The sequence below is a fragment of the Macaca nemestrina genome, chromosome 17 (assembly GCF_043159975.1).
Source record: "Macaca nemestrina isolate mMacNem1 chromosome 17, mMacNem.hap1, whole genome shotgun sequence".
Classification (NCBI taxonomy): domain Eukaryota; kingdom Metazoa; phylum Chordata; class Mammalia; order Primates; family Cercopithecidae; genus Macaca; species Macaca nemestrina.
In genome coordinates this window covers 83,375,757-83,399,902 of record NC_092141.1, presented here as the reverse complement: position 1 = coordinate 83,399,902, position 24,146 = coordinate 83,375,757, and the positions used below count along the sequence as shown (strand labels likewise).

The following is a 24,146-nucleotide window of genomic DNA, read 5'->3' as shown; positions in this document are numbered from 1 at the left end:
CGCTCCAGCCTCTGCCCATCAGCAACCTTTTCTCAAGGAGGATGAGGTCAGAGCCGCACCCCGAGCCCAAGGAGGATGAGGTCAGAGCACTCCCGGTCTGGTGCAGGTGCTAAATAATTCATGCAGCTGCTGTGAACAGGGGCTGCAGCTTCCTGGAGGGCCCAGAGTGGAGACAGCAGACAGGAAACACATTCTGGTCCCTGGCACCTGTGCCTGACCTTGGCGCGTCCTCTGGGGCTAGTGAAAATGCTGGCCTTGGCAAGAATGGCTTGGAGGGCCGACAGACCCTTCCGAGCAGCACCCCCACGGGACAGGCACTTAGCCTCCGTTGCTTGCTCTCTTCTATGAGCTGCGAGGGGCTGACGAACAAGTGCAGGGCCATGAGTAAACTGGAAAGTCAGGCATGGCACTCGGCAGGTCTTCATGGCCCAGGGGATTTATCAGCCATCCCTGGTTCTGGTATGCCTTTCTGTACACTGAGAATTTCACCCAATAGGTGTCCTGGCTGCCTCTTCCAGCCATGCCAGGCAGCAACAGGGATACTATTGGGGTTGCCCCCCTCCCCACTCACATCTTGTGTAGGTGTCAGAGTTCTCTGGCCTTGACTGGTTGAGAGCTCAGTGGTTGTTGGAGGCCTGGTTTTCCCCAATAGAGAAAAAGGTTAGTTGGAATCAAACAGCCTTTGTTGGTATAAAAAGCAAGAGGACTAGCAGGGAAATACACATGAAAAAAATCCCAGAGGCAGGATGGGGGTGGGGGAGCAGGCACCTGGAATCCTGGCTACACGGAAGGCTGAAATGGAGAATCATTTGAGGTCAGGAATTTGAGACCAGCCTGGGCAACGTAGCAAGACCCTATCTCTAAAAATAAAATAATAATAATTTTTAAAAAACTAGTCACTCCCAGAATTTATGAGCACACAGGAATTCAATGGCAGTAAGCCCTCACCCATGGAGGGTAAGGTCATTTAATTCCGAGCAGTTATGAAGTCCAAAGTCCTCGGTTTGACAGTGGTGGATGTGAGATTTCCCACGGTGTTGGCTGGATGATGGTGAACCTGCGACAGGCTCTGCCTCTTCTAGTTTTCTTCCATTCAATGCTTGTTTGTGATGCCACTCGACCACCTCAAAGAAGCCACCTCTCTCCTCTTAAGAACTCATCTAACAACTTCTCCACTTGGCCTGGGCAGGAGTAAGCAGGGCCGGTGGGTACTCCTGAATACAGGCAGGCCTGCATCTTTTAGGAGCCCATCCCACCCTGAGCCTCACGCGCTGAGCCCCCAGAGGACTCAGGCTATACACAAACCCGCGTCCACTGGAAACTGCAGCCTCTGGGCAACAGGCACTGCCAGGGACTCCTTTGAAATTATCACATAGGAAAGCAACACAGTGCCTCGATTCACTAAGGGATCTTGGGGCTGCTAAGCTAGACCAAGCGCAGCGTGAAGTCCACAGAGCTCCCTGCTTCCCTTCCACTGGAGGGAAACAACACTCTGTTCATGGACTTCAGCAAGCAACAAAGACAGGCCAGGGGCCACAGTCAGGGCTGCAGTCCTACTCTGCAGGGATTGCGCGCCCAATTTAGCTCTGGAAAAGTACGCCAGTGACAAAGGCACAGGCTGCTGGGGATGGGAGTAGCACCGGAGGGCTGTGGGACGGACTACAGGGCACCCCCCCCAGAGAGCTGCTCTGGTCGTCACCCTCCACCCTGGCACCCAGAGGTGCTGCTGGGCTGGGGACTGAGCTCTAGGGCCCACCTTGGATAAGGGCAGGAAAAACCCCAGGAAGACAATGCTATAGAGAGCTCATTTCCACAAGCCTGGAGCTGTGCCCATCTCCATCCTCGGTGCCAGCACCATGGAGGTCCTGAGAAGGCACCCTCTTCACTGGGTGACCGTCAGGATCCTCTGGAGCATGTCTGAGGGCTCAGAACACAAGAGGCTCCTCCAGTGATGAACCGGCGCCAGCACATCCAGGTGCTGCTCAAGATGAGGTAGAAACTCAACACATCTGCCCATCAGGAAATAGCAGTCGTTAGTCCTGGATCCCACTTACCTGAGGATCCCACTTACCTACTTACATATCTGCCCATCAGGAAATAGCATCATCTTTAGTCCTGGGTCTCATGGGCCTCCCACGTCCCACAAGTCCCAGTCACGAGAGAGGCCTAGACTCCAGTTCATCTGGTCCAGGGCTCTCCACTGGTCCCTGAGAATGCAGTCTGAACCCCAACCCCACGTGTCCTAAGGGTACTTCCAGGCCCTGACCAGAGATGTTGGAATAGCCACAGCAGGCCCCTACTGCATTCCCAGAACCTGTGAGATCCAGGTAATCAGGGTCACGGACACCTGTTCCTGCCACAGGAGCCACCTTGAACCCCAGATGCCAGGGTGGCCGGCCATTCCCAACTCCTTAGTGAGCTGTCCATGAGGTACTGCTGGATAAAGAGAGCCCTCATCCCAGCATGCTCATCCTCGTCCCAGACGGTGAGGGGCACTGGGGGCAGAGCTCAGGCAGGGCTGGCCCTGGCTTGCTGGTGGGACCCGCTTCGTGGAAGATGGGGATGGCTCAGGGGCTCTCAAGTGGCTCTCAAGTGGGTTCAGATCCGGGACCCATAGGCCATGGAGAGAAGCAGTGTGCCCAAGCCTTGGGCTGAGCTCTGCCCCCATCTCAGTGGCCTTCCACAGTCCAGGTGGTGGCAGGAGGCCCTGGTGAGAAGGGCAAGGGCCAACTGCTGCCCTGGCTTGGCCTCAAAGACTCATGGAGGAGATCCATCTAGGCAGAGGGCGAGACAAGCCAGTGCCGGACACCAAGATGGCAGGGCCAGGAAGGTCCAGAGTCAAGACGGCGCACTGAGGCCCGTTGTTCACAGAGGGGAGGATGGCAATCTGAAGAACCACAGCCTGGGGACACAGGGGCTATGATTTGGTGAGGGGCAGGGGGTGTCAAGAGGGGAGCTGGAGGCAGCCTGGGGGCCTGCGGACAGCTCCTTGCAGCTGCAGCCACCTGGGAACCAGGAAGATGGGCTGGGCAGGAAAGGGAGGTGGCCCTAGGCGCTCCAGTCACACACTCAGGGCTTCATGAGGGCCCACTCGGTCCACTGCTTCAGGTCGGTGGCCTCTGGCCCCTCCCAGCTCCAATGACAAGGACAGGAAAGGTGCTGGGCCCAGCCCAGCCTGGGTACAGAGGAATGAGGATCAGGATGCCGTGCGGTCCCGGGAAGAGGGCTTCTACCATCTCGTTTTACTTTGCGGGGACTGAGCCTAAAGTGACCAGAAAGAACAAGAGTCAAAGGGGACTCTACCGCGGAGGGCCCAAGCACTAGTTTTTACTTAAAAATAGTGTTTCAGTCCCCAGGAGGCTGATGCAATCTGAGCACAGAAGGAGAAGTTTGGGAGAAGTTTATTTTTTTTTCCAGCAACCTTTCTCTCCCTTTCAAGTTGGTTTTTTTTTTCTCCCCCAGCAACTTTTCTCTCCCTTTCAACAAAAACAGTTTTTCCCCTACAACCGGTATCAGAAAATAGCTTCTGACTAGTTGGGGAGAAACATTCCCAAGCCTGAGAGGAGCAGGCTCCCGGGGGCAGGCCTAGCAGCCCCCGGCAAGGCCTTGAGCAGCGTCCAAAGGTCGGACCCTGCTGTCTCATCCTCACAGCTGGAAGTGCCACCCACTGGACTGGCTTACCCAGGGTGGGCCACGGAGAAAGGCTGCTGGACGTCAGAGTCTGAGGAAAACCTGGTTGGGGTTGGCCTGACCTCTCTGGGTCAGTTTGCTTACCTGTAAAAGGGGGCAGTGTGACCACTCTTGAGGCCCTGTCTCACCCCAAAATGGTACAGTTCTGCGATTTTGAGTTGGGAAAAGGGAGAGCATACTAGTCCTGCCCACCTTCCAGGGCAGCCTTGGGGATTAAAATGAGCTGATGGGCTGGGTGAGGTGGCTCGTGCCTGTAACCCTAGCACTTCGGGAGGCTGAGGTGGGCAGGTGACTTGAGGCCAGGAATTCAAGACCAGCCTGGGCAACATGGTGAAACCCTGTCTCTACTAAAAATACAAAAAGTTAGTGGTGGCACATGTCTGTCATCCCAACTACTCAAGAGGCTGAGGCAGGAGAATCACTTGAACCTGGGAGGCGGAGGTTGCAGTGAGCTGAGATTGCGCCACTGCACTCCAGCCTGGGCAACAGACCAAGACTCTGTCTCAAAAAAAAAAAAAAAAAAAAAAAAAAAATTAAATTTAATTAAATTTAAAAAAAAATGAGCTGCTGAGGAAAGGCTTTTGCTTAGTATAAAGTACTGAGCAAACTGACTTTCTTTTTTTGAGACAGAGTCTCGCTCTGTTGCCCACACAGGAGTGCAATGGTGCAATCACAGCTCACTACAACCTCGACCTCCTGGGCTTAGGAGATCCTCCCACCTCAGCCCCGTGAGTAGCTGGGACTAATGCCTGGCTAATTAAAACACTTTTTTTTTTTTGGGTAGAAACAGGGTCTCACTATGTTACCCAGGCTAGTCTGGAACTCCTGGGCTCAAGCGATCCTCCCACCTTGGCCTCCCAAAGTGCTGGAATTACAGGCTTGAGCCATCGCGCCCTGCACAAATGGACATTTTAATGACCGCTCAGGATTGAACCCAACCGGGACCTGGCCCAACCCTTTGCACTTCTGTCAACCCATTTGTAAACAATTCCTAACCCTCTCTAGGCCATTCCTTTGCACGTATCACACGGTGTGATCTCAAAGCATGGAGCAGAATGAGTCTCCACTTTGTCCGCTATGGGATCTTCACTGTTATTCATCCCAGGAGAAGCTGAAATTAGTTCATCTTCCCTTATACGCAGAGCCACCTGCTCGAGGCCCACCTTCCCAGTCCTGTCCCTGCAGCCACTGAAGGGGGGTTCCCAGAGGAAAGCTGCCTGACCTCAGACAAGCCCGGGTGTAAGACTGCATCCTAGGCACACACTGAGCCTGGGTGTTCATTCTGATTGCACAGAATACAGACAGAGGACCTGCTAAAGAACCCCTCACTGGGGAGAGGCATCAGCTACTTAATTGCACAGGAAAAATCTGCAGCAGCTTTAAATATGAGCTGGATTTGGAGGGAAGAAAGAGAAGTCACCCACAGGCCATGGAGGAGGAGAGGTTCATCAGAAACCAGGAGCCCAGCTCAGAAACCACAATCCCAAAGCGAGAGTTAATAAAGCAGAAATGTTTTTATTAGGCACCCTTGTTCCTCACAGAGGAGCAAGATCCAGGCCTGAGCGCCTGAGAAGTCTCTTGAGGTTGCAGGAATCTCCAGAGAAACATAGGCGCTGCCCGGCCACCACCCCGAGAACACTATTTGGCTGGCGTGTGACCGCGGAGGTGACCCTGGCAGGAGGCCAGGGTTGGCTCCTCGACTCCACAAACACTGAGGAGTGGGCGAGGACACCCAGGACACCCACCGGAACACTGGCAGAGAGGGAGGCCCTTCTAGCTCTGGGGCACATGTTGCTGAGCCTGCCAGTGGGAGGAGGAGCCTGAAGAGTCCCTTGCCTGGGGCCAGGTCCTCAGGGCCCTCCCCAAATCCGCCCGCCTCTCCTGGCCACTGCTGACTCAGTCCCACACATAGGGGTTTCTAAAGACCTGAGAGTTCTTGCCGTCTTTCAGCGGTGTTGCCGCCTGGTGGCTCTGGGCCGAGTACATGTCTTCAGCCCGCAGGGTCGAGTTGGCACTGCCCATCACCTGGCTGTTGGCGGTGGCCCGTGGGAGGATGACGTCGTAAGCTCCTTCGGACTGGAAGGAAGAACAGGCGGTCTCACAGTCGGGGATCGGGAGCCAGGTTCCGCCGGGGCGGATGCACAAACACTCACTTCCTGCAGGGCTGGGCCTGCCAGATCCCCCCCGACTCCCCCCTCGGCCCCTCTGCCCCCTCTGGCTGGGCCCCAGGGGCGGCCTGGGACAGCCAGACCTGAGCCCCTTATCTTGCCCTGCCTCTGGGCATGGGAACAAGGCCCCTGGTGACCTTGGATGGTGCTGGGGCTTCATGGAGGGGGGTCCTCTTCTCAAGCCCCCTCCCGCTTCTAATTGTTTAGGGAAATGCTAGGGCCAGTGGAGGGTCAGCCACATAGAGCTGCTATTACCTGTCTGGTACAGCTCCCAGGCCCCTTCCTCCAAGAATCTTACCCCGAGTCTACCGCCTGTCACTACCATACCCCCAGCATCACAGCTGCCGGCTCCCCTGGCCGAGGACATGGCTCTGGGTGTGCCCACACATCTCTCTAGGCATCTAGGCTGGCCGGTCTGATTTAGAGTCTTTTTTTTTTTTTTGTAGAGATTGAGGGGGGTCTCACTACGTTGCCAGGGCTGCTCTCGAACCCCTTGCCTCAAGCAGTTCTCCCATGTCACTCTCCCAAAGCACTGGGATTAAAGGCCTGAGCTACTGCATCCAGCCCTGATTTGGAGTCTTGAAACCTGAATTCTCTGCCTGGCGCTGGGTCTTGCTCCCATGTGGGTGAGAGACACCAGCTGTGGGGTGAAGAGGGTCCTGAGGTACCTGTTCTGGCTCCCATGCTGGAGGGAAGGTGAATTCCTGGCCCCATCTGTCTTAGCCCTATGGGAAAGAGCTGCCACCAATCAAATCTCTGTAGCTCCCAGGCCCCAAACCAGCCTTCAAGTCAATCAGGCCCAGGAGGTCCTCAGCCCTGTCTGCAGTGGCCCCTGTCCCCGTGGCCCCTGGAACATCTACATCCGTGGCCCCAATCCACGAATGAGTATGCACTGGAATCACCTACACTGCTTGATAAGCCTCACCGACTCATAGCCGGACCCTACACAGCGGGCCCCACGCAGCTGGCAACAACTGGGGCTGGGGGAGGGAGTGCTGAAAGCAGGGCTTACGGATCTGCGCTGAGTAGTACCCCCATGGTGCCGATGCCCTGAAGGGATGCTAACATCCCAGCTCTGGCCCCGTCCCATCCGCGCTTTTATTTTTTTTATTTCTTATTTATTTATTTTTTGAGACAGAGTCTCACTGTGTTGTCCAGGCTGAAGTGCAGTGGTATAATCTCGGCTCACAGCAACCTCCGCCTCCTGGGTTCAAGGGATCCTCTGGCCTCAGCTTCCCCAGTAGCTAGGACCACAGGCATGTGCCACTATGCGTGGCTAATTTTTGTGTTTTTAGTAGAGATGAAGTTTCGGCATGTTGGCCAGCCTGGTCTCAAACTCCTGACCTCAGGTGATCCACCTGCTCAGCCTCCCAAAGTGCTGGGATTACAGATGTGAACCACTGCACCTGGCCCCCTTTGCACTTTTAGCAGGCTCCCAGGTGAGGCTAATGCTGGTGGTCCGGGTACCATGTTTTGAGAACCGGTCAGATAAAATATCCCTGTTCATCCAGATCATCCCCCAGGAAGCGGACTCCAAAGGTGCTGGGGAGTGAGGCACAACAACAGTGAGGGAAGCTACTCAGGAAAAGCTCCTGTGGCTGCCCACTCCCCACCAGAGCTGGCGGCCCGCAGCCTCCACTCCTGGTCCTCCGGAAACTCTCCTCTGCCCAGGCTCAGGTTCAGGCTCAGGGAGAGGGGAGGCACTGGGACTGGAGGCTTCAGCCACACTCGCCTCCCCCTGCCCTGCGGCTCTCACAGAGAGGGCGGGGAGGGGGATGAGAACGCCACCCGGCTGACCTCCTTGCTTCCTGTTCCCAGTGTCCTGCCAAGACGGGTCACTGACCTCTCCCCACAGCCTCTGCCAGCCGGGAGGAGGAACACATACAGGAGCGAGTAGAATCCAACCCACTGTCTTCCTGCTCCCATCCCCTCCCCTGGCTAATGAAGCATCTAGTTTCCAGAACCCAGGGGAGGTGTAAGGTCGAGACTTGCTCCCTGCCGGAGCAGGAGGGGAGTCGTGGGCCCCCTTGGCACAGCTGTGGTTGAGAAGTAAACACCTATCCAGACCTGCAACATTTGGACCCTGATCCATTTTGCAAACACCTGGCTGAGACCCTCCTTTGTCCCTCCACAAGCTCTCCAGGGTAAAGCTGGCAGCTCCCACCAGGGAGAGCTCACCCAGCATTCCCTGTAGCATCCTGACAGAGCCTGTGTGCAATGCCCCAGTGACACAGGGCGGGTCCCACTGCAGTGCAGCTGGAGGTGGTGGGTACGCTGACTCCAGGACAAGGAAGTTAAGAACTGGGGCTCTGGATTCCCCAGGTAGAAGCACCAGATGGAGAAGCTTGCCTTCCCCCTACCATCTCCACCCAACCCAGCTCTGGCCACATGGCCCTCTCCCGCTGGCCTGCTGAGACTGGTGTCTGTAGCCCAGCTGCATCATGGGGACCTGGGGAACCCACTTACTGGGACTTTGTGCATCAGGGCCATCTCGGTGGGCTGGTACACACTGGTCAGCAGCTGCCCGTTGTACCCGCTGTATGGTGACACCGGCCTCTTAGCTGCAAGGAAAAGCAGGAACAGTTTGAAGATCCCAGGGCTCTCAGCTCCCTTCCCCACCTCCCACAAGCCAAGCAAGGCTCTCTGGGGGCAGGGAAGAGGTACAGAGGGCAGGCCAACCCTGGCATAGTCTCTAACCCAGGAGTGGCCAAGTTGGGGATGAGGTTGTGAACACAGGGGCCCCCTCCCAAACCTAGCACCCCTTTGTACAGATGCATGGGAGTGAGCAACACTGCTGGGCTTCCCTGCACTGTAGACCCCCCAGCCCCTGACCCAACACCTGAGAAAATGCTCTGTCAGCAACCTCCACATCCCCATCCGCCCTCCAGGGCCAGGGGCCAAGAGGACACATGGACCTTCGGCCACCTTCCAAGATGGCCAGCCTCCAGCTCTGCCTGTCACCATGGGCCAGCTGCCAGGCGCAGGGGTAAATACATCTGAGACCCCACGGCCTAAGCCTCTTCATGTCCTCCCAAGGCCGACCTGGGTGCCCCTTCCCCACTACACCAACCCGGAGCCTGGCCAGGGAGCCTTCACGCACATCCCATCCTATAGCCCCCTGGCAAATTTCCAGAACTATTTTTAGCTCCAGGGATACTTCCCTGTGCCTTTGGGGTGTTGGTTTCCCGATGTGTTCCGCCCTGCTGGGCACTCCCAGGGTGTTTGAGGAGGGCTGCTGACACACCCCGGGGCCTCGGAGCAGGCCCTGCTGTGAGGACGGCACAGCGGATGTCTGGCTCCAGCAAGGCTGACGGTCCCGCAGCTCTGAGGGACCGCAACCTATATAGGGTTTCCTAAGTGCTGAGGCTGGGCTCACTCTATTGATTTTTCCATTTAGAAAAAAAAGAAAATAGGAAATAAAAACTCAGCCCGAAGGTTGAGAACCATTTGGCCCTCACAGGCATTCGGTGTGGGGGCGGGGCCTGAGGCTCCTCCCAGCACTTGTCCATAAGCCCCGCCTCTCCGGTGGGTTTTGCCGATTCCGTGCCCCCACGCACACTGTGCGTGTGACAGGGACCACCTAGGGCTGCGGTCAGCACCTCAGCCCAGGTGGGCAGATCAAAGATCAAGTGCCCGGCAGGACAACGGTCATTTCTTTCCCCAAAGCAGGGATTATGAGGATTTCAGAGTTTGTAGAAGAGAAAGGAATGTCTCTAATTCTGGAACTTCCACTGCCTGACTCTGACCTCCCGGCAGAGACCCCAGAGCCGGTGCTTGTTAACCGGGCAGTTAAGAAAGTCTGAAGCCCCCAGGCCTCCAGATCAGCACAGTCTGGGGACAGGGTAACGCCTTTGAGATGGTACCCCCAGATTTCCAGGTCATTTTCAGATGAGGGGCTGCAGCCAGCAGATTGAGGAAGAGCAGGTGGGAAGCGCACAACGGGCCACATAGGTAAGGGGATTAGCACCGGAGCTGGCACAGAGCAGGTGCTGAGGAAATGCTAGTGGGCTGCTGAGACCACTACGCGGCACCCCAAGTACTTTTATTAAAAAGAGAAAAAAGCCAGGTGCAGTGGCTCAAACCTGTAATCCCAGCACTTTGGGAGGCCCAGGCAGATGGATCACTTGAGGTTAGGAGTTCGAGACCAGCCTGGCTAACATAATGAAACCCCGTCTCTACAAAAATTAGCCGGGTGTGGTGGTACACGCCTGTAATCCCTGCTGCTTGGGAGGCTGAGGCAGGAGAATCTCTTGAGCCTGGGAGGCGGAGGTTGCAGTGAGCCAAGATCGCGCCACCGCACTCCAGCCTGGGTGACAGAGCAAGACTCCGTCTCAAAAAATAAAAATAAAAATGAAAAGAGAAAAAAAATTATCTGAAAAATACTTCCTTTTAAAGAAAACTAAGGTGATTATGGATACATACATAATAGAAAAACAAGTTCTGGAGAGATGGTATTAGTAAAATATGTAAAATAATAGTCACGCACACACAGCAAATAGCTAATTCTTCAAGAGTGCTTTTCATGGGCCAGGCACTCAGTAATTTTTTTTTTTTTTGAGATCATCCAGGCTGGTATATGGTGGTGCAATCACGGTTCACTGAAGCCTCAACCTCCTGGGCTCAGGCAATCCTCCTGCCTCAGCCTCCTGAGGAGCTGGGACCACAGGAGTGCACCACCACACCTGGCTAATTTTTAAAATTATCTGTAGAGACGGGGTCTCACTATGTCCAGGCTGGTCTCAAACTCCTGGGCTCAAGCTCCACTCACCTCAGCCTCCCAAAGTGCTGGGATTACAGGCATGAGCCACAGCGCCCAGCCGGCACTAATGAATTTAATCTTCACAAGAACCCTATGAAATAGACACTGTCATTATCCCCATTTTACAAATGGAGAAACGGAGGCACATAGATATTATATCGGTCAATAGCGCTCACTTCGGGGGATGGAATAGGATGGGATGGGTAGGACTGGGAAGGCAGCTGGGGAAATTTTCATTTTATCTGTAATGTTTGAAATTTTAAGGTGAGAATATATGCATGAATTATATGAATATAGAAAAAAAATCTTTTTTTTTTTTTTTGAGATGGAGTCTCACTCTGTCACCCAGGCTGGAGTGTAGTGGCTTGATTTTGGCTCATTGCAACCTCCACCTCCTGGGTTCAAGTGATACTCCTGCCTCAGCCTCCCGAGTAGCTGAGATTACAGGCATGCACCAGCACACCCAGCTAATTTTTTTGGATTTTTAGTAGAGATGGGGTTTCACCATATGGGTCAGGCTGGTCTCGAACTCCTGACCTCAAGTGAGCCACCTGCCTTGGCTTCCCAAAGTGCTAGGATTACAGGCATGATCTGCCATGCCCAGCTGAAAAAAAAAGATCTTTAAATTAAATGGAATTTAGAGACACTTAGGCAGAAAACTACAGAAAACCTCAAAAATTTTCCATTTTGCTCAAGAGACTGGATCCCTGTCCTGCAGTAAAAGACATGGGATGGAGAAAGGGGCCACTGGGGGCATCCACAGAGACCCACCTGCAGCCGGCTCATCCATGGAAAAGGCCTTGTTCTCCACAAACATGCTCTGACCCTTCTGCTCTTTCAGGATGGTCTCATAGCCCACGCCCCGGGTGGGGTACATGTCCCCCTGGTAGCTTTGCTCTGGGCTGGCCTTGGTCACCTGAGAGACCTCGGGGATGACGTAGAAGAGGACAAAGGCCCAGGCATTGGCGGCAAGGGCGATGGCCAGCGTGGGGTCATCCCAGGTGGGGCTGTTGCGCTGCTCGTTGCCGTAGGTATACATGACGATCCACACCACCCATATGGCAATGGAGGTGGCCGTGGTGAGCAGCACGAAGACCCCGTGCTTACGCCAGCGCTTGAAGTGGCCACACAAGGCAGGCCAGGCCCCCAGGAAGGCACCCAGCAGCAGCAACATAACGTAGATGAGCGCCATGACAAAGTCCATGTTGGCGATGGCGCAGGGGGAGGCCACGGCCCAGCGGGCACTGCTATTGCCCTGAGGGCCGCCCTCGCCACTGCCCCGAACCAGTGTGATTATCAGCCACTCTGTATTGATGATGACCTCCACCAGGGTCAGCAGCAGAGCCACAGTGAAGATCACCCAGCCCCGGGGCCCATGGTTCTTCCGGGCCAGGAAGTTGAGGGCAAAGACGTGAGCCGCCAGACAGGAGAAGCAGATGGCGAACAGAACCCCAAAGAGGAAGCGCCGAGAGGCACAGGTGGAGAAGTCGGGCTTCACCACGCAGGCAAACACGAGGCAGAAGAGGCCCAGGGTCCCCAGAAGGAAGAACACCTGGGTCCCCAGCAGGCTGCGTTTCTTGGTGTCCTGCACAAAGGGGAGGCTGGCCACCAGGATGATGGTGAGCACAAACGTGGTGACGACGCCCGCCCCAGCCACGGCCTCCAGGACGATGCCCCACGCCCCAGAGCGGTCACACAGATTGTAGTAGAGGGGGTTGAGGCCTTGGCTGCAGCCGGGTGGGACATGGCTCTGGGCCCGGGCCCCTGGGAACAGGAAGAGAGGCAGTCCCAGGCACATCACCAAGGCTTTGTGGATGGCCATCCTGGCTCCCAGACCAGGCTCTGGTTGGGTCCCTAGAGACAGAAGGAAAAGGGACAAAATTAGTCCTCCAAGATCAGACTCCAATATACATGGTGCTGCTTTCCCCACCCCAAACCCAGGCAGACAGTGCCAGCTGACCATGAGGCTCTCTGGACCTCAGAGTCCTTCTTAACACAGAACTCCTGAGAGGCATTTCAACTGGCCAGAGAGGCAAATGAGATGAAGCCCATTTGTCAGCCCTATTCCTAGCCATGGCAAAGGAAAAACCTGTCATTGAATTTTCAGTTCCCTCCCTTCCACCAACCATAACCTGGGTTCAGATATTCCCTGAGCTCTGGCGGCTAGGGTGGAAGACGAAGGGGCTTTGTGAACAAGTCAAGACTAAGCATACCACCCATCCAGCACTTCGTCTCTGCCCTGGGACTTCCAGGCTTCAGGAGATCAGCTGCTATGTCCCTAAACTCCATTCCTGTAAGGCCTAAATCCATAGCCAGTCAGCTATGCATGCATTCACTCATTCATTCATTCATTCATTCATTCATTCAATAAGGACTTAACAAGCACCTGCATCAGGCATAACCGACAGCCAGGAAAAATGAAGAGACAGTCATTTTCCCACTTTTAGTGCCAAGTCTCCACTTCAGAATCCTACATTTTTTGCCTAGCTCAGAAGCAGAAGCGGAGGATAAAATAAACAAAGTCCCCAGCTAAGGAGTTAATGACTTAATGCCAAAATTTTCCTTCAGAGCATTAACATTTTAAAAGCAAGAACCAGGCAAGGGCAATGCAAAACCCAAAGGAATTAATCTTTAATAGAAGACTTTAAGACGTCGTAGTGGCCTGGCGCGGTGGCTCACGCCTGTAATCCCAGCACTTTAGGAGGCCGAGGCGCGTGGATTACGAGGTCAGGAGATCGAGACCATCCTGGCTAACACAGTGAAATCCCGTCTCTACTAAAGAATACAAGCCGGGCGCGGTGGCTCAAGCCTGTAATCCCAGCACTTTGGGAGGCCGAGACGGGCGGATCACGAGGTCAGGAGATCGAGACCATCCTGGCTAACACGGTGAAACCCTGTCTCTACTAAAAACTACAAAAAACTAGCCGGGCGAGGTGGCGGGCGCCTGTAGTCCCAGCTACTCGGGAGGCTGAGGCAGGAGAATGGCGTGAACCCGGGAGGCGGAGCTTGCAGTGAGCTGAGATCCGGCCACTGCACTCCAGCCCGGGCAACAGAGCGAGACTCCGTCTCAAAAAAAAAAAAAAAAGAATACAAAAAATTAGCTGGGCGTAGTGGCAAGCGCCTATAGTCCCAGCTACTCTGGAGGCTGAGGCAGGAGAATGGCATGAACCCAGGAGGCGGAGGTTGCAGTGAGCCGAGATGGTGCCACTGCACTCCAGCCTGGGTGACAGAGCAAGACTCTGTCTCAAAAAAAAAAAAAAGACATCATAGCTAGAAGGCAAGAAAGTTAGCTTTTATTAACACCAGCAAGGTAATTTTCACTCCATCTACTCACTGCCGCTCTACCAAATGCCACAAATCTGTGCCAGAGAAGAAAACCAAACCCCTGCTCCCAATACCGATTGGATTTTCCCACGTGAAGTGGAGGTAATGGATTTAACAGGTTAAGAAACATTAAAGACCAAATCAATGAGTTTTTCCAATGAAAAGTTTTAAATGTACTTGCAGGAACCTAACACTGAAAATTTAAATGCTGCTGAGCACAGTGGTTCATGCCTATAACTCCAGAACTTTGGGAGGTCAAAGTGAACAGATTGCTTGAGTTCAGGAGTTTGAGACCAGTCTGGGCAACATGGTGAAACCCCGTCTCTTTAAAAAATACAAAAATTAGCAGCCGGGTGCAGTAGCTCATGCCTGTAATCCCAGCACTTTGGGAGGCCAAGACAGGTGGATCATTTGAGGTCAGGAGGTTGAGACCAGCATGGCCAAAATGGTGAAACCCCATCTCTACTAAAAATACAAAAATTAGCCGGGCGTGGAGGTGCACGCCTATAATACCAGCTATTCAGGAGGCTAAGGCAGGAGAATCACTTGAGCCCAGGAGGTGGAAGTTGCAGTGAGCCAAGATCGTGTCATTGCACTCCAACCTGGTCAATAGAGTGAGACTCCATATAAAAACAAAAGAAAACAAAACAAAACAGATATATATATGAATTAGCAGGGTGTCGTGGCATGCGCCTGTAGTCCAAGCTACTTGGGAGGCTGAGGTCAGAGGATCATCTGAGCCCAGGGGATCGAGGTTGCAGTGAGCTGTGATTACACCACTGCACTGCAGTCTGGGCAACAGAGCGAGACTGTTTCCAAAAAAAGAAAGAAAACTAAAAAAAAAAAAAAAGAAAAAGAGAGAAATCTTAAATGCTTTAAGAAGCAGGTTATACATTTCAAAATTCTATGAATGCAGGTAGTCCACATTTAAGTCACCCTGTGTTGAAATAACTAGTTGTAATCCCGCTTCATCAGGAACTCTCTGGGAAAACAGCAACCAAGCTTTCCTGGTCTGACAGTGACCACTAGTGGCTGGTAGGGGAATGGCATTATCTAACTGTATTCTGTAAGGCTGCTACCCTTCTTTCTTAGGGGGATTGTGAGGTTGTTTACACACGGTTTACCTCCTTACTGTTTTCTACCATTCCTGGCTACTTAATTTCTAATAGGCAAACAAAAGCCCTAAACCCCACAGTTGATAGAAATTGTCCCTCTTTTCAGCACAGAAGCAAAAAAAAAAAAAAAAAATTCTGTCCATAATTGATATGTGAAAGAACACTTACTAAATCAGGGGCAATGAAACTCATAAAATTCAGTGAAATGGACACAATAAAGAGGATCCATTGTCAAAGTCCCTTCAAATAGTATGCAGGCCACTTGAAAATATTTAGGTCGTCTTGGCCATCTCAGCTACCTCATCTTTCAATTAAGCTTGCTTAAGATTAACTCTTAAAATTAACCATCTCATGTAAATGTACTGTTGTTTTCCTAAATAACTGGCATTGAAACAGCTAGTTTCTTTTTACTTCTACTGCAGGACTTAAATAAGCTTCTGTAGGGGACTTTGGAAATCAATAAAGCACCAACTGTATTTTATTTACAAGTGCTGGAAAGAGGAAAGAGGAGTAAGAGAGGGCTAAGAGGTAAGGAGTAGGCCGGGCGCAGTGGCTCACACCTGTAATCCCAGGACTTTTGGCGGACAGATCACAAGGTCAGGAGTTCCAGACCAGCCTGACCAACATGCTGAAACCTTGTCTCTACTAAAAATACAAAAATTATCTGGGCATGGTGGCGCATGCCTGTAATCCCAGCTACAGGGGAGGCTGAGGCAGAAGAATCACTTGAGGCTGGGCGCGGTGGCTCAAGCCTGTAATCCCAGCACTTTGGGAGGCCGAGACGGGTGGATCACGAGGTCAGGAGATTGAGACCATCCTGGCTAACACGGTGAAACCCCGTCTCTACTAAAAAAAATACAAAAAAGACTAGCCGGGCGAGGTGGCGGGCTCCTGTAGTCCCAGCTACTCTCGAGGCTGAGGCAGGAGAATGGCGTGAACCCAGGAGGCGGAGCTTGCAGTGAGCCGAGATCCGGCCACTGCACTTCAGCCTGGGCAACAGAGCCAGACTCCATCTCAAAAAAACAAAACAACAACAACAAAAAAAAGGTAAGGAGTAATATGGAGCCACTCCCGGGACATAATTTATGGATAACAACATTCTGTGGGGTCCTAAATGTTCAACTTCATCTTGGGCTCCACAGCCAATCAGCCAGAACTTGGGCTTGGGCCTGAAGCTGGACGTAGGGAAGAGAACCCTCAGAACTGCCACTTAGCCTCCAGGCACCTGTACTTACAAGGGCTTTTCACCCCACCTCCCTCGGCCAGGGCCCAGTTTAGAGCAGGCAATTACTCCAAATCAGCAAATATTGACTGTGTGCCCGGGAAGGAAAGGCCCTGTTGTTCCCAGAGCTGTGGAAAATACAAACATGAACATAGTCCCTGATTTGATGGCATTTAAAATCTATCAGGAGAGATAAGGTAGGTACTCACAAAAATTACACAAGGAAGAATATGATTAAGGGCCACACAATGGAATTTACCTGTAGGAGAGAGACAGGGGCTACAGGAACACAGAAGAGAAACAGGCAGAGCAGAGAAAGACTGTTCCACAGAGTTTTACTCAGAATCTAATCAAAAACATACCAGGTCCCAGATACCGCCAAGAGACAGGGACACCCAGAAGCTAAGCCCTGAAGAATGTGAGGAACGGCTGAGCAGGTGAAGGGAACAAGGAGAGGGACGTGTAAGGCAGAAAAGACGGTGTGAATCAAAGCCCTTTGAGCCCAAGTCCAGAGCAAGTGAAAAAAGAATTCAGTTTGCTAAGTATCAGCTGAGTTTGCAAAGGGAGGCTGCAGCTGCTGGCTGACACATTGGAAATGCTACAGGGGTGGGGCTGGGGGCATTATTCTAAAGGTAACAGTCAGCCACCGAAGGCTGTTTTCAGCATGATGGGGGCATAGCCAGGGTTGTACTTTTAATAAATGAGTCTGGGAAAAATGCACAGGCAATCGGTTTGTTGGAGGGGGGGCGCACATTCATCTCAGTTAAAGGTCAAGGCCAAAGGTAAAGCCATAATGGCCAGCTCTGAGAGATCGTTTCCAAAACACAATCGAAGGACTTGTTGGCGGGCAGAGGTGGGGGAAAAGGATGCTAAAGCCCACACTACAAGTTCAAATCTAACAGGCATGTCATTACAGAAAACCAAGCCAGGGACCAATGTCGCTCATTCTTCTTGATCCATCTTGCCCTAGAAATATTTGCGTGTACCCTGCCAGCTCCCAGAAGCCCACAGGCACTTGGGCCAGGGTCAGGAAAGCATCACAGCTCCCTGTCCCCAAGCCCCCACCTCCCATTTCCCCCTGACTTTGTGGTTGGTGACCAGCAACTTCCTTCTGCACCTGACCCTTCAAGTCTTGCTTCTCCTGCCAACCCCCTCAATATAGAAACTTCCAGGGAATGAGAGAGGAACCTGTATCTGCCCCTTACCGCATCCGGGTACCAGGCTGCTGCTTTTAGGAAGTTGCTGAGCAACTAAATAGCCTCAGAGGACACAACCTGGTCCCATCCTGAAAGACCTTATTTCTCTGGTACCCCCAGAAATGGAAGAGCAGGTGGGAAGACAGAAATGCATGACTCAGGTGAGAAAGCCAGGCCTTCTGGGCGTGGCTCTCATCTACTGCCTAGGACAAGGACCCTCAGAGAGTTAAGAGAAGCTCAGAAGAGCACAGCTCCAGCCCTCTGATGCCGGGAGTGCACATTCAGCCAATGCCACCTTTTTTTTTTTTTTTTTTTTAAGACAAAGTTTCACTCTTGTCGCCCAGGCTGGAGTGCAATGGCGGTGATCTCGGCTCACTGCAACCTCCAACTGCCAAATTCAAGCAATTCCCTGTCCTCAGCCTCCCAAGTAGCTGGGATTACAGGCGCCCGCCACCACACCCAGCTAATTTTTTGTATTTTTAATAAAGACAGGGTTTCACTATGTTGGCCAGGCTGGTCTCGAACTCCCGAACTAAGGTGATGTGCCTACTTCAGCCTCTCAAAGTGCTGGGATTACAGGTGTGAGCCACCGTGCCTGGCCCAATGCCACTTTTAAGATGGTGGCTAAGGGACTGACAAGATGGACTCAGTTCTGGTCAGAGGCTTTTCCTCAGGACCCTGGAGGAACCTTCTGCTTCCTGTGGGTCCCTAGATCCCGCACTAAGACTGAGCCTTCTGATCCCTGAACATTCAAATCATATCCGTGTCTCCCTTCCAGGGCTGGAAGGTCTTTGAAGCTGGTGAACAAGAATTCTAGAATTCACTGCCACAGCGGGTGCTGTGCCTGAACACACTGAGCATTTGGAAGTCACCTCTGGATAGTCTCAGGTGCATTGATCCGTACCCAGGGCTGCCCCCTCCATTTTGGAGTTGCATCTTCTGCTTAAAGATTCTCAGAGGGTACAATGAGTGGGGTAGGAGGGGAACCTCCTTCTGCCCTGAGTCTCCCCGATCCCACAGCTGAAGCCCAGCCCCAGCCTCAGATTATTTTCTGGACAAAAGGGCCTTTTGCTTCACTTCCCTGGAATCAGTTGTACAAATATTTTTAATCGCCTCTGAAATCGGCCTTTCCCCAGGCTCAGCCACCCGGCCCCCTCTGAATCAGTCCAGTCCAGTTGCTGAATCTCCCTCCTCCCTCCTTCTCTCTGCAGGGGGCGCAGAGGCCTGGTGGGCTCAGAGGCTGAGGCCCAACAGCCCTGACTGGTTTCCCCCAGCAACAAGTGGCTTCATCCAGCAACAGGGGAGACAGCCAGGCCTTCTCACTTCTCCAGAGCAAAACCCTCTTTCTCGCTCCAGCATCATCCACACACAAGCCTGAGACCCCCTCCACCCACCAGGGCAAAGGATACCACCCTGCAAAGAGAGCTCCAGCGTGTCACAGGACCAACCAAGCTCAACACTGACACATGGCCAATGGCTCTCTTCAAGGGTGCTGTGACCAGGGCACTCTCCAGGGAGGTTCACCCAGGTATACCACAGAGCACCTACTTTCCTCCCATCCCACACACTATACAGCCTATCGGGAAAGAGGATGGCCTCACTGACAGCCTTCCTACCTCCATTCCCATCCCTCTCTCCCAGTCCCTGGTTAGGTCTCACCCCTCTGTCCAGGGCGCTCAGGCGTTTACCCCATCAATAAGAAGGCGCACAGGAGAAGCCTGTGCCTGGAAGGAGTGGGCTCAGTGTGTAGGTTGGTGGGCGGGGGGGAGGGTAGGGGTTGCTCGAACCTCAGCCTAGGCAGCCCACCTCTATCCTCCTATCCCTGCCCCGCACCAAGACCAGGCATTTGGGCCAAAATGCCCTGAGCACTCTGAGACGTGGAAATCGTCAAGGGTCCGCCCTGGAATGTTACTCTGGAATGCGCCCCGGCCCCCAAGGCACTCCCTCCCCTAGTCACAGTTGAAGGCACAGGGGTGGGGGGCCGGCGCTCCAGGAGCACAAAACCCTACTTCAACACAGTCTCCTCCCCTGGACTTTAGGATCTTGGTCGTGGAGTTTGTAAGTGATTGGGTCTTCCTGCGTCTAACACTGCGGGCCTGAGGATGGAGGTGCAAAGGACGCTAGAAAAGCCAGCCGGGAGTGGGGGTTCGGGATCTAGGGGCCAGGCTGCCAGAAAGAGAGGCGCTTTGATAGTCTGAATTTCCAAACTTCCCTCAGGGAGATTCTGAGCCCTCTCGTCCCTACTTGGGTCGACGGTATTGGGGTCTACACCTGCGCTCCCCGGATGGCTGGAATGGGGAGCAAGGGAACCAGTCTCTCTCTCCCATTTTTAGGGCTACAGAAACCTGCCTTCCCCATCCACAGTAGCAGGCGGCGGAGAGGACGCCGACCCACAAGAGAGGGTGACCGCGGACTCACACCGAGAGGCAGGCGGTGGAGGGGCTCCCATTGGAGACCCCGATCGTGGAGTCCTTTCCCCTCCCTCCAGCCTGAGCCGCAGCGCCGGGCTCTCCCATCCCCCATTCCCCAGCCCCAGCCCCCAGGCTGCTCGGGTCTGAAAACTTTCAGCGACCGAGCGGAGTTGGTGCGGCGTCCCCCGCCCGCAGGATGTCCCAGCCCCCGCCTCTGCCCTCGCCCACTCCCCGCCGGCCCGACCCGACTCTTCCGGACGGCGGAGAGGGAGGGCGGAGCGGGAAGGCAGCAGCCCTTACCTGGGACTCGCCGCGGGCCCCGCTCCTGCAAAGCCTTTGGGGCCAACTCCAGCCCCAGGCGGGCGGCGGGCGGGGGTGGGAGGGATTCGGCGCGGAGCGCTTGGCCAGGCCCGGTCCTGGCTGGGATGGCGGGACCCGGGCCGGGACGCAGGGCCTGCCTCTCCCCGGGACCGAGGCTGAGCCGGGCGCGCTGGGTCGCTCGCTCTCGCGCGGGCCTGTCCCCAGGCAGGACTCCTTGCTGTCGGCGAGGGTGGGCTGGCGCCTGCATCACCGTTACATCACCTCCATTCAGGGCGCTTATCGGGCGCCCGTCGCGCTCCAGGTACGTGCGCTCCGTTTACACAGGAACAAAGCCTGCCCGGGCCTCCCCGCCCCGACTCACCTCCAGGCTGGGCCGACTCGCACTTTCCGGCTAGGGAGGGAGATGGGAGTTTCTGGCCCTGCCGGCGTGTGGTTTGTTGCTGTTGACTGCCACGCCCCCGCACGCGGGCGCGCGCACACTCACGCGCACTCACTTTCTGGGCTCGGCCTTCTCCGGGGCAAGCGGTGTGGGGGTGCAGCCCTGCGCACCCCCCACCGCGTCTCCCAGAGAGCGCGCGTACGGACACGCGTGGGGCTACCTTGACGCGTCTCCGTGGGGGACACCTAGCCTTTGTCACCTTCGTCCTGGCCCTCCCGTGAGACACACTTAGGGCACAGTTCGCTGGGAGCGGGCCGGTGCGAGGCGCACACTCAAGACACAGAGTCCGTCTTTTTGTCACGCCTTCTGCGTCCCCTCCCCTCCCCAGCTTGCACACGTGGACACACCGAGGTTCGCCTTTTGCACGCGCGGTCCTTCTCTGGGACCCCCCACCGGTCACAAAGTGTACGTGGGATCGTTACCAAGTGCTCCTCTCACGCGTGGGCCGAGTCCAGAGCCACTCCGCACCGTGGGCAAAGGTCGCCCTGGGCCCGACTATCCCGCGCCCGGATTTCCTGAGACCGTTCCAGGTTCTGCCCAATTCGGAGCGCGCGCTCCCCTCCCAGCGTCCCGGTTCCCTGCTCCGACTTGTCCTAATTAGCCTTCACGGTTTTGTTCCCCGAGGTACAGTGTTTAGCGCGGCCCCCTCGGTCTCTGCGCTCCGGGACACGTCGGCTCTGACTCCGAGTCCGTCCCCTCCAGCAGCCGGGGGACCTTTCCAAGAGGTCAGGTTCCCACCAGCCCCACCCCCACTCCCTGTCCCGGGGTGGATCTGTGGGTTGCCACCCTTTCCCCTCCGGCCCCAGGAATCTGCTGAAGGTGGACCGCAGAAATTGGGAAGCGAATCCAGGCTGGGACTTCTCCAGCCCGGTAAACAAGAGGAGATTTTCCGGCCGCCTTCCCCCGGGGCTGCTGGCCTCGCGGCGGGTGGGGTGCGCCGTCCCAGGGACCGGCCGCGAGGCCTAGTTAGCCCGCGCCAGAGGCCCGTAGGGGCCGAGGCGCACGGAGGAGGGAGAGGTTGTTAGGTCTGGCCGGGCCCCTGGGGACGCGGAGGGAGGGCAGGGCGCCGAGTCTCGGGGTGCCTGTTCTCATGACGCCGAGTTGCCTGGGGCATCGCCAGCGGCGCGCGGGTCGGAGCCAGCTGGTGGCGGGGCAGGCGGGGCGGGCGGCCGGTGTTTGCTCAACCACGAGCGCCCGCGAGGGGGAGGGGAGGTAGCTGGTCGCGGGCTAGGGGGTAGCAAGGTGGAGGAGCGGGGGCAGGGAAAAGGGTGTGTATCTCCCGAGCTGCTTGTTTGCGTGCCTGCCCCGGTGTAAGACAACTGGGAGCCTAAACTCTATGAATCACCCGGAGTTGCTGGAGCGATAAACCTCAGGCTGGTTCCTCCCCTCGCACACCGGCTTCTCTGACTCCAGGAGGGAATGTTTGCTTAGCGGCTGGAGCTGGCGGAGAGGCCCTGGTTCTCTAGAACCCTGTATCCCTTCCTGGCCTTGCCTTCACGGGCTGGTCTGCGGTGGCGGAGACTGAATTGTTTCACGTCTCTTCAAGAAGAGGGGCGCAGTGCTGCTGCTGATTTGTTCCTCACTCTTGGGCTCCCTCCCGTAGCTCCACACCCCCACCCTAAGATTCAGAGGCCCCCATGCCAGGGAGGCAAACGCTTGTAGGGTCCAAGCAGTTGGGTGCCCACGCTAGAAAGGCAAACGGCGGGTCAGACCTAAGCGAGGGGCATCCATGACTCTGGGCTGGGACTAGTTCTCGGGAACCAGGCGACCAGTGCTGAACACTGTGTGCTGGGAGGGGCTGCTCATTAGCATATGTGAAAAGCCAGATAAGAGCTAGAGGAAGGTGGAAAGGAAATAGTCTCTGAGACTGCTTGTGACCTTAAGAAGCCAAAGATGAATTGTGCATCTGGCAGGTGTGTTTCAATTTATTTTCAAGCTTGGGGACTCGCTTTTCCCTACCTAGATTCTCCAAAAAGGCAACTCTTGGCCCCTCCCTCCCCACCCAGGCAGGGAAAAGGCTGGGGCATGTGAGGCCTGGGCACCCCAGCAGTGGAGCCCGCCTACCGCCAGCCCTGCATAGTAGATGGCAGTGGAAATGTAGGGAGGTTTCCTGAGAGCTGTTTGCTCTTTTTGTGTTCAATCCATCTCACTTCTGGGGCAGGATCTGCCTTTAAAGGACAAAGCAAGTCCTTTGGGGCGGATGACATGGGCTTCAGCCTTCAGGGTCCCTGTTGGCCTCTGCTCTAATCCCACGGGCCTGTGCTGGTTCAGAGTGGGGAGGCAAGAGTTGGAGAAGGCATGAGACCCCTCCACCATGAGTCGGACCCTGGTGGGGGCTGTGGACACAGCGAACCTGTGATGCTAGAAGGAAAGTTTCGTGGGAGGTGGCTTTGCTTTCGGAAAAACTCCAGCCACAGGGTCCTCTGTGCCCCCAAATGTCCTTCACCTTAATTTAATACCCCCGTAGGTGTAGAACCCATTGCGAACTCCGTTTTCACCAAAAAACTACACTCTGAGAAGTGTTCAAAGAGTGCTACTGTTCAAAGAGATCTCGGGGCCCAGCACAGTGACTCACGCCTGTAAACCCAGCATTTTGGGAGTCCTGGGTGGGAGGATTGCTTGAGCCCAGGAGTTGGAGACCAGCCTGGGCAACAAAGACTTCATCTCTATTGAAACAAACAAACAAAAAAGAAAATGATATGGGGTCTCACTGTGTTGCTCAGGCTGGTCTCGAACTCTTGAGCTCAAGCGATCTTTCTGCCTTGGCCTCCCAAAGTGCTGGGATTACAGGTATGAGCCACTGTGCTCAGCCTATTTAATTTTTTTTTTTAATATATGAAATAAAAAGGAAGAAAAAGATTCTGGATTGCGGATAAGCATGTCTGTGTCCACCACCCAACTACCTCCACCCCCCACCTGAGTTGGGTTCCTACTGGCAGAGTGAGAAACCACCTTTGTTCGTTGGAAAGCTTCCTTCAGAGATGTCTGAGGTCTTGACAAGGCCCAGGGGTGAGAACACCTGTGCCACCTGCCGGCTGTGTGACTTGGGTGAGTGGTCTTATCTCTCTGAGCCCTGCTTTCCTCAACTGTAAAACTGGATGATATCACCCCCAGAATGAAGTTGTGTCTGGAATGTTCCTCACACAAGCCAGGTGCTCACAGGGAGCCAGCGATCAGCCTCCGCTTTCCTGGTGTGATTGTCATTCCCTCTAAGCCTTGACAGGTCTACCAGTTTTTATTTATAATTTAAATTTTAATTAATTAATTAATTATTTTTGAAACAGGATCTCACTCTGTCACCCCGGCTGGAGTGCAGTATTGCGATCTCGGCTCAGGGCAGCCTCAACTTCCCAGGCCCAAGTAACCCTCCTGCCTCAGCCTCTCGAGTAGCTGGGACTATAGGAGTGCATCGTCATGCATGGCTAATTTTTGTATTTTTTGTAGAGATGGGGTCTCACTATGTTGCCCAGGCTGGTCTGGAACTCCTGGGCTCAAGCAATC

At 54.6% G+C, this 24,146-nt stretch overlaps 1 protein-coding gene and 1 long non-coding RNA gene across 6 annotated transcripts; one reads left to right on the top strand and one right to left on the bottom strand.

The window, feature by feature from the left end:
• Positions 1-926: 926 nt before the first annotated feature.
• LOC105469120 (G protein-coupled receptor class C group 5 member C) lies at positions 927-21,158 on the bottom strand. Of its 5 annotated transcripts, none has more exons than XM_011719724.2 (5): positions 21,068-21,158; positions 11,389-12,471; positions 8,325-8,419; positions 5,617-5,766; positions 927-3,262 (listed from the first exon to the last, which is right to left on the bottom strand). In XM_011719724.2, the coding sequence occupies exons 2-5, from the start codon at positions 12,437-12,439 to the stop codon at positions 3,230-3,232; spliced, it is 1,329 nt and encodes a 442-aa protein (XP_011718026.2). In that variant the 5' UTR covers positions 12,440-12,471; positions 21,068-21,158; the 3' UTR covers positions 927-3,229. The 5 variants fall into 5 exon arrangements, with proteins under 5 accessions (XP_011718026.2, XP_011718025.2, XP_011718024.2 ...); XM_011719723.3 differs by lacking the exon at positions 21,068-21,158 and adding an exon at positions 20,993-21,037; XM_011719722.3 differs by lacking the exon at positions 21,068-21,158 and adding an exon at positions 20,568-20,696.
• LOC105469122 (uncharacterized) lies at positions 19,272-24,146 on the top strand. Its single transcript, XR_011616009.1, has 4 exons — positions 19,272-19,532; positions 19,808-21,515; positions 23,494-23,693; positions 23,930-24,146. It is a non-coding gene; the product is annotated as an uncharacterized lncRNA (long non-coding RNA).

What these genes read in the sequence shown, in the direction of transcription:
- LOC105469120 (XM_011719719.3), bottom strand. Translation starts at nt 20,453, where the DNA reads ATGCAGGCGCCAGCCCACCCTCGCCGACAGCAAGGAGTCCTGCCTGGG. An exon ending in GGGCCCGCGGCGAGTCCCAG is followed by an intron (nt 12,472 to 20,185) that starts GTAAGGGCTGCT and finishes TTCTGTCTCTAG; the next exon opens with GGACCCAACCAGAGCCTGGT. An exon ending in AAGACGGCAAGAACTCTCAG is followed by an intron (nt 3,263 to 5,616) that starts GTCTTTAGAAAC and finishes TGGTCACTTTAG; the next exon opens with GCTCAGTCCCCGCAAAGTAA.